The 13,121-nt window shown below is 37.4% G+C and overlaps 1 protein-coding gene across 1 annotated transcript in view; it reads right to left on the bottom strand.

Moving 5' to 3' along the window:
• The window catches only part of sdk2a (sidekick cell adhesion molecule 2a), a 405,582-nt gene that overhangs the window by 152,087 nt on the left and 240,374 nt on the right, over nucleotides 1-13,121 (bottom strand). The window contains exon 3 of the mRNA XM_062036709.1: nucleotides 1,019-1,178. Coding sequence (XP_061892693.1) covers nucleotides 1,019-1,178 — 160 coding nt within the window. The remainder of the gene's footprint in view (nucleotides 1-1,018; nucleotides 1,179-13,121) is intronic.

The following is a 13,121-nucleotide window of genomic DNA, read 5'->3' as shown; positions in this document are numbered from 1 at the left end:
CTGCGTGGTCGGTAGTAGTGGCTTTCAGTAGGCCTTTAAACAATGTAACAAGGTTTTCCAAAATAAATCAACTCAAGTCATGGGAAAAAAATGCCAACATGGCACTGCCATATTTATTATTGCAGTCACAAAGTGAACCAAACCACACGTAAACGTTTTTGTGTGTCTGTATGCGGAGTAAAACTATGGAACAAACTGGACTTACAACACAAGCAATGCCAAACTATTCATCGATTTAAACTATTATACAAACATGGAGTCTGGTTCAAATATAGAGATGAGGGTCTTTAATTGGACCTGCTGCTGTACTCTGTCTCAAAGTGTTAACATGTGCTCAATGTTTCCTTACCATTATAGCTATGTTGTCTATTACCATTATTGCTATGTTGTCTATTACCATTATTGCTATATTGTCCATTACCATTATTGCTATGTTGTCTATTACCATTATTGCTATGTTGTCTATTACCATTATTGCTATGTTTTCTATTACCATTATTGCCATGTTGTCTATTACCATTGTTGGCATTTTGTCTATTACCACTGTTGGTATATTCATTATTCCTACATTGTTGATACAAATTATTGTTACGGTGTAATAATTATTGTTACCTGTGGTAATGCCACTATGATACAACATCTGTATTATAATCCTTGAACAAAGTAAGAGTGAAACTCATGTGAATAATCACTGAATGGAGAACTGGGGGTGGGATTACATAAATTATCTTCTTCCCACTCCCTTTCAGGCAAAACTGGACAATCATGAATTGCATACTATACATTACCTTTTGCACTATATTAATGTATATTATTATGTCTTGTCAACTTTGTACTTTTTTATTATTATTATTATTGTTTACATTTTACTTTTTTTAAACCGATACCGATAATTTCCGATATCCAATTTTAAAGCATTTATCGGCCGATGATATCGGCAGTCCGATATTATCGGACATCTCTAGTTAGAACAGTCAGTTTTATATCATAAGGTAGACATTGAGGTATGATTGCTTACCTGTACTCCAAGGTGAAGCGGGTCAGCTCGGTGCCGTTGTAGATCCATTTGAACTCCAGGGGCCAGCTGCCCTCGGCCATGCAGGTGAGGACCAGCCGGTTGCCCTCCAGATGAACCTGGGTCTGAGGAGGCTCCATCTTGAAATAAGGTGGCACGTCATCTATTGGACACAGAAAGTCGGTGCGCAGGTTTAGTCGCCGGCGAGAAGGCGGTGATTTAGTAACACACACAACACGGCAATTCGCAGGAAATGAGGTTCTCGGAGCGAGCCATTTCCATTTCCCCCCCGCCCCCCTCCTCCTCCTCCGCACTGATTGAGACCTTGAAGGTCACCAGACGAGTCTGCGTGGAATAAGTTGTTCCGGGGAAAAAAAAAAAAAGTGGCTTATTCTTTTATTTCGAACGTTCTGGCTGAGGAGAGAGAGAGAAAGTGAGGGGCGTGTAAATGAACCGGGCCGTGGCACTGGATCCGCATGCAGGATGGACGCACACACACACGCACACTTATACACAAACACACACAAATTGGCAAGAGGACGCGGACAAAAAAGCACGCACAATAATGGAAAAAGTAGAACGGCACAGACCGCACAATTCTAATTTGGATCGGAACCAAATTGATTGAGCCCCGGCTTCTCCATATGCTGGCATTTCGTCGTTATTCACTGAGCAATTGCACTTCTCCACCAAAAATTCAACTAGGCATGGACACAGTCATTGATTAGTTGACCGATTAATCACTAAGACGCTGTGGAAATGATGGCTGATGAATTGCATCTTGGAGATGTTCGGACGAAATGGAGCATATCGTATAAAACGTTTAGTTGTTGCCTGTTTTTTGTTATTTGTTGACCATTCTTGGCTCTCAATGTTGGTTAGAGTGTCCGCCCTGAGATCGGCAGGTCGTGAGTTCAAACCCCGGCCGAGTCCTACCAAAGACTATAAAAATGGGACCCATTGCCTCCCTGCTTGGCACTCAGCATCAAGTGTTGGAATTGGGGGGGTTAAATCACCAAAAATGATTCCCGAGCGCGGCCACCGCTGCTGCTCACTGCTCCCCTCACCTCCCAGGAGATGGGTCAAATGCAGAGGGTAACTTACCACACCTAGTGTGTGTGTGACTATCAGTGGTATTTTTTTTTTAATGTTACAGGTGCATTACTGCCACCTACTGTATTGGAATGTGAACCAGAGTTCACTCATTTGATCCCAGTGGGGGGCCGTGCGTTTCCCACCTAGGCCTTCAGTGATGTCCGACTTCAATGATTGCTTCTCAAAATACCATAATTGATGTCACCACATGACCATTGCTGGAGAAATACGACACAGGAACACATTTTTTTAGGCACTACTGTGAGTTGAAACACATCAACAGTGTACAAAACGGGTTATTTTCTGGCGCATTTAAAAATCTATTAAAACGCATCAGCAATTAAAACATATCTTGATTCTCACTTAATTACGAGGGAAAGTAATTTATATGCATTTGAGAGATGTTTAATATAAGTTAATAAACAATTTTTGGCAATTTTTTATAAATATATATGTTTTTAAAATATTTTTCTTTCACCTTTATTTACTCATTACTTGAGAGGTAGCGAGAGTATTACATATACAATATGTCATTCATCATGGTAAATTAATCAATACATACATTTGTGTCTTATATTTGAAATGATTTTGAATATTATAGTTTTTATTTATTTACTCATTACTCGAGAGGTAGCTAGAGTGTTAGATATACAATATGTCATTCATCATGGTAAATTAATAAATTAATACATGTGGGTCTTATATTTGACATGTTTTTCAATATTATAGTCATTATTTATTTACTCATTACTTGAGAGGTAGCTAGAGTATTATATATACAATATGTCATTCATCATGGTAAATGAACCAATTAATACATCTGTGTCTTATATTTGACATGTTTTTCAATATTATAGTCATGTATTTACTCAGTACTTGAGAGGTAGCTAGATTATTAGATATACACTATGTCTTTCATAATGGTAAACAAACCAATTAATATATGTGTGTCTTATATTTGACATGTTTTTCAATATTATAGTGTTTATTCATTTACTCATTACTTGAGAGGTAGCTGGAGTATTATATATACATTATGTCATTCATCATGGTAAATGAACCAATTAATACATTTGTGTCTTATATTTGACATGTTTTTAAATATTATAGTCATTATTTATTTACTCATTACTTGAGAGGTAGCTGGAGTATTATATATACATTATGTCATTCATCATGGTAAATGAACCAATTAATACATTTGTGTCTTATATTTGACATGTTTTTAAATATTATAGTCATTATTTATTTACTCATTACTTGAGAGGTAGCTAGAGTATTAGATGTACAATATGTCATTCATCATGGAAAATTAATCAATTAATGAATTTGTGTCTTATATCTGACATGTTTTTCAATATTATAGTCATTATGTATTTACTCATTACTTGAGAGGTAGCTAGAGTATTAGATGTACAATATGTCATTAATCATGATAAATGAATACATCAATAAATCTGTGTCTTATAGTTGACATGTTTTTCAATTTTATAGTCATTATTTATTTACTCATTACTTGAGAGGTAGCTAGAGTATTAGATATACCATGTCATTCATCATGGAAAACGAACCAATTAATACATTTGTGTCTTATATTTGACATGTTTTTCATTATTATAGTCATTTATTTACTCATTACTTGAGAGGTAGATAGAGTATTAGATATACAATATGTCATTCATCATGGTAAATAAACCAATCAATACATTTGTGTCTTGTATTTGACATGTATTTAAATATTATAGTCATTATTTATTTACTCATTGCTTGAGAGGTAGCTAGAGTATTAGATATACACTATGTCTTTCATAATGGTAAATGGTAAACAAACCAATTCAATTCATATATGTGTGTCTTATATTTGACATGTTTTTCAATATTATAGTCATTGTTTATTTACTCATTACTTGAGAGGTAGCTAGAGTATTAGATATACCATATGTCATTCATCATGGAAAATTAATCAATTAATGAATTTGTGTCTTATATCTGACATGTTTTTCAATATTATAGTCATTATGTATTTACTCATTACTTGAGAGGTAGCTAGAGTATTAGATACACCATGTCATTCATAATGGTAAACGAACCAATTAATACATCTGTGTCTTATATTTGACATGTTTTTCAATATTATAGTGATTTTATTACTCATTACTTGAGAGGTAGTTAGAGTATTAGATATACACTATATCATTCATCATGGTAAATGAACCAATTCATACATTTGTGTCTTATATTTGACTAATTTTTCAATATTATAGTCATTTATTTACTCATTACTTGAGAGGTAGCCAGAGTATTAGATATACAATATGTCATCCACCATGGTGAATTAATCAATTAATACATCTGTGTCTTATATTTGATATGTTTTTCAAGATTATAGTCATTATGTATTTACTCATTACTTGAAAGGTAGCTAGAGTATTAGATATACAATATGCCATTCATCATGGAAAATGAACCAATTAATATATTTGTGTCTTATATTTGACATGTTTTTCAATATTATAGTCATTTATTTTACTCATTACTTGTGAGGTAGCTAGAGTATTAGATATACAATATGTCATTCATCATGGTAAATGAACCAATTAATACATTTGCGTCTTATATTTTACATGTTTTTCAATATTATAGTCATTTATTTACTCATTACTTGAGAGGTAGCGAGAGTATTAGATATACCATACGTCATTCATCATGGTAAATGAACCAATTCATACATTTGTGTCTTATATTTGACTAATTTTTCAATATTATAGTCATTTATTTACTCATTACTTGAGAGGTAGCCAGAGTATTAGATATACAATATGTCATCCACCATGGGGAATTAATCAATTAATACATCTGTGTCTTATATTTGATATGTTTTTCAAGATTATAGTCATTATGTATTTACGCATTATTTGAAAGGTAGCTAGAGTATTAGATATACAATATGCCATTCATCATGGAAAATGAACCAATTAATACATTTGTGTCTTATATTTGACATGTTTTTCAATATTATAGTCATTTATTTACTCATTACTTGAGAGGTAGCGAGAGTATTAGATATACAATACGTCATTCATCATGGTAAATGAACCAATTAATACATTTGCGTCTTATATTTGACATGTTTTTCAATATTATAGTCATTTATTTACTCATTACTTGAGAGGTAGCTAGAGTATTAGATATACAATATGTCATTCATCATGGCAAATGAACCAATTAATACATTTGCGTCTTATATTTGACATGTTTTTCAATATTATAGTCATTTATTTACTCATTACTTGAGAGGTAGCGAGAGTATTAGATATACCATACGTCATTCATCATGGTAAATGAACCAATTCATACATTTGTGTCTTATATTTGACTAATTTTTCAATATTATAGTCATTTATTTACTCATTACTTGAGAGGTAGCCAGAGTATTAGATATACAATATGTCATCCACCATGGGGAATTAATCAATTAATACATCTGTGTCTTATATTTGATATGTTTTTCAAGATTATAGTCATTATGTATTTACGCATTATTTGAAAGGTAGCTAGAGTATTAGATATACAATATGCCATTCATCATGGAAAATGAACCAATTAATACATTTGTGTCTTATATTTGACATGTTTTTCAATATTATAGTCATTTATTTACTCATTACTTGAGAGGTAGCGAGAGTATTAGATATACAATACGTCATTCATCATGGTAAATGAACCAATTAATACATTTGCGTCTTATATTTGACATGTTTTTCAATATTATAGTCATTTATTTTACTCATTACTTGTGAGGTAGCTAGAGTATTAGATATACAATATGTCATTCATCATGGTACATGAACCAATTAATACATTTGCGTCTTATATTTGACATGTTTTTCAATATTATAGTCATTTATTTACTCATTACTTGAGAGGTAGCGAGAGTATTAGATATACAATACGTCATTCATCATGGTAAATGAACCAATTAATACATTTGCGTCTTATATTTGACACGTTTTTCAATATTATAGTCATTTATTTACTCATTACTTGAGAGGTAGCGAGAGTATTAGATATACCATACGTCATTCATCATGGTAAATGAACCAATTAATACATCTGCGTCTTATATTTGACACATTTTTCAATATTACAGTCATTATTTTATAACTTTGGTTTCCAACTTCTTGCTTATTATGTCTAAATATAGCCCCCCTGCATACAAGGAGGCAAGTTAAGAAGTAGTGAAGGGATTGGAGTGGTTGAAAAAAAAAAACCCACAAAGTTTCCAAGCCTTGAAACCTCTTTCCCTGACAGGATGAGTTATGCTCAGCACGTCCTGTTATTTATCTTTATGGTTCCCTAATGCAACTACATTATACCGGCCTCCTTACACACACACACGCACACACACACACACTGAGAAAGGCTTTAAGGTGAAGACAAAGCGCTTTCATTTCACTTGATGAAAAAGGCATGATCAGACGTATTGATCCGTCTGCCTGGCCAGCCACAGGCGACACTGGGGTTGATCGCTCTTGTGTTTGGTGGAGAGAGGGTGTGCTAATTAGACCCCATACCAACAGTGAGCCACTAAGGCCCGCGGCATGCCTGGTTGTGGGGTCCACTGACCACGCTTGATTGCTGGAAACCTTCTCCACAAACACCCTGAGATTTATGGCTGTAGGAGCGCAGGTCGGTGTGGCAGAATTGGGTGTTTTGCGCGAGAGAGAGAGAGAGAGAGAGAGAGAGGGCAGCCTCGGCCAGCTGGAACACGGGTAGGGAAAATTGAACGCCAGTGCTACTGTAAATAAGAATGAATGAGCACCTCCGAGTGTCAGCCATGCGTGCACAAATGCCCCCAAAACACTCTCCTTGGGAAACTGCCTAGTGGCTCCTACAACACTCGTGAAAAACAAAAAAACAGGGCTTTAAAACTTCAGTAAATACGCTCACAAATTCTTCAATTAATTAGCAAAAAAACATTTAAAAAAACAGTGAAGTTGGCACGTTGTGTAAACGGTAAATAAAAACAGAATACGATGATTCGCAAATCCTTTTCAACTTATATTCAATTGAATAGACTGCAAAGACAAGATACTTAACGTTCGAACTGGAAAACGTTGATATTTTTTTGCAAATATGAGCTCATTTTTAATGTGATGCCTGCAACATGTTTCACAAAAGCTGGCACGAGTGGCAAAAAAGACAGAGTTGGGTGCCATGATTGGGTATAAAAGCAGCTTCCATGAAATGCTCAGTCATTCACAAACAAGGATGGGGCGAGGGTCACCACTTTGTGAACAAATGCGCGAGCAAATTGTTTAAGAACAACATTTCTCGACGAGCTATTGCAAAGGAATTTAAGGATTTCACCATCTACGGTCCGTAATATCATCAAAAGGTTCAAAAAATCTGGAGAAATCACTGCACGTAAGCGATGATATTACGGACCCTCGATCCCTCAGGCGGTACTGCATCAAAAAGCGACATCAGTCTGTAAAGGATATCACCACATGGGCTCAGGAACATTTGAGAAAACCACTGTCAGTAACTACAGTTGGTCGCTACATCTCTAAGTGCAAGTTAAAACTCTACTATGCAAAGCGAAAGCCATTTATCAACAACACCCAGAAACGCCGTCAGCTTCGCTGGGCCCGAGCTCATCTAAGATGAGATGATGCAAAGTGTAAAAGTGTTCTGTGGTCTGACCAGTCCACATTTCAAATTGTTTTGGGAAACTGTGGATGTTGTGGCCTTCAGACTAAAGAGGAAAAGAACCATCTGGATTGTTCTAGGCCCAAAGTTAAAAAGCCAGCATCTGTGATGGTATGGGGGTGTATTAGTGCCCAAGGCATGGGTAACTTACACATCTGTGAAGGCACCATTAATGCTGAAAGATACATTCTGTCACGATGGGCGGGGTCGTTCTTCCAGTATGCAGACGGACAACTCCGGACAAGGTGTGCAGGTAGGAACATGATATATTCCTCAAAAATCAAACACATACCAAAAACAGACCACAAGCTAAAGGAAAGCGTGCCGATCGCACAGGAAGCTAAGGCGAGAATTAGCGCAGGAATCAAGAAACATAGGAGACAAGGAATTTACCCAACGTAACTGTTGCATGTGGCAAATGATGAAGCCAGACTGAGCGTGGCGAGCAAGGTGAATAAATAGCTCTCTGATTAGTGGTTGACAGCAGCTGAGCGTGCTGACCACTAACCAGAGGCAGGTAAACCCAATTAATCCCCATGGAAAATAAAACAAACCCAGAGGTGCACAAACAGGAACTCAGGGAGTCCAAAACTAACAGAACATAACAAAACATGATCCGGGCCACGGATCATGACACATACAGGTTTTGGAGCAAAATATGTTGCCATCCAAGCAACGTTATCATGGACGCCCCTGCTTATTTCAGCAAGACAATGCCAAGCCACGTGTTACAACAGCGTGGCTTCATAGTAAAAGAGTGCGGGTACTAGACTGGCCTGCCTGTAGTCCAGACCTGTCTTCCATTGAAAATGTGTGGCGCAATATGAAGCCTGAAATACCACAACGGAGACCCCGGACTGTTGCACAACTTAAAGGCCTACTGAAATAAAAATGTTTTAATTTAAACGGGGATAGCAGATCCATTCTATGTGTCATACTTGATCATTTTGCGATATTGCCATATTTTTGCTGAAAGGATTTAGTATAGAACAACGTCGATAAAGTTCGTAACTTTTGGTCTCTGATAAAAAAAAAACCTTGCCCCTACCGGAAGTAGCGTGACGTTGTCAGTTGTTCACTCCCTCATATTTTCCTATTGTTTTCAACGCAGCTAGAGCTATTCGGACCATTACCCCATTAATTTGAGCGAGGATGAAAGATTTGTGGATGAGGAACGTTAGAGTGACGGACTAGAATGCAGTGAAATACATATTTTTTTTCGCTCTGACCGTAACTTAGGTACAAGCTGGCTCATTGGATTCCACACTCTCTCCTTTTTCTATTGTGGATCACGGATTTGTGTTTCAAACCACCTCGGATACTATATCCTCTTTAAAATGAGAGTCGAGAACGCGAAATGGACATTCACAGTGACTTTTATCTCCACGACAATACATCGACAAAGCTCATGCTAATTAGCATGAGCTAACGTGATAGCATCTGTCTCAAATGAAGATAGAAACAAAATAAATAAATCCCTGACTGGAAGGATAGACAGAAGATCCACAATACTATTAAACCATGGACATGTAACTACACGGTTAATAGATCTCAGCCTGGCAAAGCTTAACAATGCTGTTGCTAACGATGCTAAGGCTGACTTAGCAACTTAGCAACCGGACCTCACAGAGTTATGATAAAAACATTAGCGCTCCACCTACGCCAGCCAGCCCTCATCTGGCCAGCTCATCAACACCCGTGCTCACCTGCGTTCCAGCGATCGACGGCGCGACGAAGGACTTCACCCGATCATCCGTGCGGTGGCCGGTTAGCATCGGCTAGCGCGTCTGCTATCCAAGTGAGTAATCCTTGTTGTGTTGCTACAGCCAGCCGCTATACACCGACCCACCTACAACGTTCTTCTTTGCAGCCTCCATTGTTCATTAAACAAATTGCAAAAGATTCACCAACACAGATGTCCAGAATACTGTGGAGTTATGAAATGAAAACAGAGCTTTTTTGTATTGTATTCAATGGGGAAGGCATACCTCTGTTCCCCGGGCTACGTCACGCGCATACGTCATCCTCCGAAGGCTTTTTCAACCGGAAGTGTGGCGGGAAATTTAAAATTGCACTTTATAAGTTAACCCGGTCGTATTGGCATGTGTTGCAATGTTAAGATTTCATCATTGATATATAAACTATCAGACTGCGTGGTCGGTAGTAGTGGCTTTCAGTAGGCCTTTAAGCTGTACATCAAGCAAGAATGGGAAAGAATTCCACCTGAAAAGCTTCAAAAATTGGTCTCCTCAGTTCCCAAACGTTTACTGAGTGTTGTTAAAAGGAAAGGCCATGTAACACAGTGGTAAAAATGCCCCTGTGCCAACTTTTTTGCAATGTGTTGCTGCCATTAAATTCAAAGTTAATGATTATTTGCACAAAAAAAAAAAAAAGTTTCTCAGTTCGAACATTAAATATCTTGTCTTTGCAGTCTATTCAATTGAATATAACTTGAAAAGGATTTGCTTTTTTTGTCTTCTGTTTTTATTTACGAATTACCTAACATGCCAACGTCACTGGTTCCGTAGTTTGTTATTAGCTCCACAAGATAGCAGCAGCTGCAGTTGAAGCCACTACAACATGGGTTCCCTTGCTGCAGTGTTCTGCAATGTATTTGTTCATAAATAGTCATACACACAAGAACTGAGTAAAACCCGGTGGTGCATTGATTAGTTTAGCAATGCAAAACAGACAAACAAAAAAAAAAACATGCCTGGATGTTTCCGGCAGGCACCACATGCCTAATGAGCAGGTATAGCGGCAGAAAGTCCGTCTGATGTTTTTTTTTCCCCCCGCACAGAACACTCTCTGATGGAGATCACACAACTCTTCAGCTACTGCCAGCGGCTATCAAGTCTCTCGAACAAATCCCACCTTCCCCTTGTGGGAGTATAGACACTTAACGATCACAACATTAGAGCACGAGTGCAATGTAGATCCAAAACAAGACCTACAGTCGCCATCAAAAGTTTACATACACTTGTAAAGAACATCATGTCATGGCTGTGTTGAGTTTCCAATCATTTCTACAACTCTTATTTTGTTGTGATAGAGTGATTGGAGCACATACTTGTTGGTCACATAAATACATTCATGAAGTTTGGTTCTTTTATGAATTTATTATGGGTCTACTGAAAATGTGACCAAATCTGCTGGGTCAAAAGTATACATACAGCAATGTTAATATTTGCTTACATGTCCCTTGGCAAGTTTCACTGCAATAAGGCACTTTTGGTAGCCATCCACAAGCTTCTGCTTGAATTTTTGACCACTCCTCTTGACAAAATTGGTGCAGTTCAGCTAAATGTGTTGGTTTTCTGACATGGACTTGTTTCTTCAGCATTGTCCACACGTTTAAGTCAGGACTTTGGGAAGGCCATTCTAAAACCTTAATTCTAGCCTGATTTAGCCACTCCTTTACCACTTTTGACGTGTGTTTTGGGGTCATTGTCCTGTTTGAACACCCAACTGCGCCCAAGACCCAACCTCCGGGCTGATGATTTTAGGTTGTCCTGAAGAATTTGGAGGTAATCCTCCTTTTTCATTGTCCCATTTAAAGCATTTAAAGTTGCATTGGCAGCAAAACAGGCCCAGAGCATAATACTACCACCACCATGCTTGACGGTAGGCTTGGTGTTTCTGGGGTTAAAGGCCTCACCTTTTCTCCTCCAAACATATTGCTGTGTTTTGTGGCCAAACAGCTCAATTTTTGTTTCATCTGACCACAGAACTTTCCTCCAGACGGTCTTATCTTTGTCCATGTGATAAGGAGGAAGGAAACAACAGAGGAAACAAAAATAGTTGTCACTCTATCACAAAAAAAAAAAGAGTTGTAGAAAGTATTGGAAACTCAAGGCAGCCATGTTCTCATGTGTTGCTTCAAAAAAGCAACATATGTTGCCATCCAAGCAACGTTATCATGGACGCCCCTGCTTATTTCAGCAAGACAATGCCAAGCCATGTGTTACAACAGCGTGGCTTCGTAGTAAAAGAGTGCAGGTACTAGACTGGCCTGCCTGTAGTCCGGACCTGTCTGCCTTTGAAAATGTGTGGCGCATTATGAAGCCTAAAATACCACAACAGAGACCCCCGGACTGTTGAACAACTTAAGCTGTACATCAAGCAAGAATGGGAAAGAATTCCACCTGAAAAACTTCAATAATTGGTCTCCTCAGTTCCCAAACGTTTACTGAGTGTTGTTAAAAGGAAAGGCCATGTAACACAGTGGTAAAAAAGCCTCTGTGCCAACTTTTTTGCTGCCATTAAATTCCAAGCTTATGATTATTTGCCAAAAAAATTACGTTTCTCAGTTTGAACATTAAATATCTTGTCTTTGCAGTCTATTCAATTGAATATAAGTTGAAACGGATTTGCAAATCAATGTATTATGTTTTTACTTACGAATTACACAACGTGACAACTTCACTGGTTTTGTAAAATGGTCACATTACCTACAGGCAGTCCGACAGAGTCCACTCTGAGTGCTGCTTCAGTGCTTGTTTGCCAGCCACGTGTTTGAACCGGCACAGACTGCAAGCGGACTACAGCAGTGTGGAAATATGGCAATGCTTGATTTTACGTGGATCTACACCCGGTAGTAAAGACAAAATTCGGTCGGTGCATATGAAAATACCAAATTCGGTATCCATCCCTACATAGGTGGGACTTTGAGCATGAATTGTTGTTTGTCTAAATGGGCTGGCGACCAGTCCAGTGCATGCCTAATGAGCACAAACGGTATGGAAAATGGATGGATGGATAATGGAATCCCCCTTTTACACTCATAAATGGTACAGTCCAGCTGTCTATACACTGCAAAAACTGAAATCTAACTAAGATTAAATATCTCAAATAAGGGTGATATTTGCTTATTTTCTGTCTAATAAGATAATTCTTCTCACTAAGCAGATTTTATGTTAGAGTGTTTTACTTGTTTTAAGGGTTTTGGTCCTAAATGATCTCAGTAAGATATTACAGCTTGTTGCTGAGATTTGATGACCTATATTGAGTAAAACATGCTTGAAACTAGAATATCAACTGTTGCAAAGCTGTGTCATCAACACTCACAAGTATAAAACTGCTTTTTTAAAGTAAAACTTTCTTATTTCAAGCATGAAAAAAAAAATCATGACTTCGACACAATTGTGTCTCATAATTAAAACAGATGACAGCCAAATGGACTTTGCTGTTTTATTTTCAATGAAACAATAGAAAATACGTACTCATATAGTAGTACAGTTGGCACAGTACAGTAAACTGACAGTTAATATTTAAACATTTAACATGTGACATTTCTAAC

Source organism: Entelurus aequoreus, linkage group LG25 (genome assembly GCF_033978785.1).
Source record: "Entelurus aequoreus isolate RoL-2023_Sb linkage group LG25, RoL_Eaeq_v1.1, whole genome shotgun sequence".
Lineage (NCBI taxonomy): Eukaryota > Metazoa > Chordata > Actinopteri > Syngnathiformes > Syngnathidae > Entelurus > Entelurus aequoreus.
The sequence above is the reverse complement of the archived record's forward strand: the minus strand, read 5'-3'. Positions and strand labels throughout refer to the sequence as shown.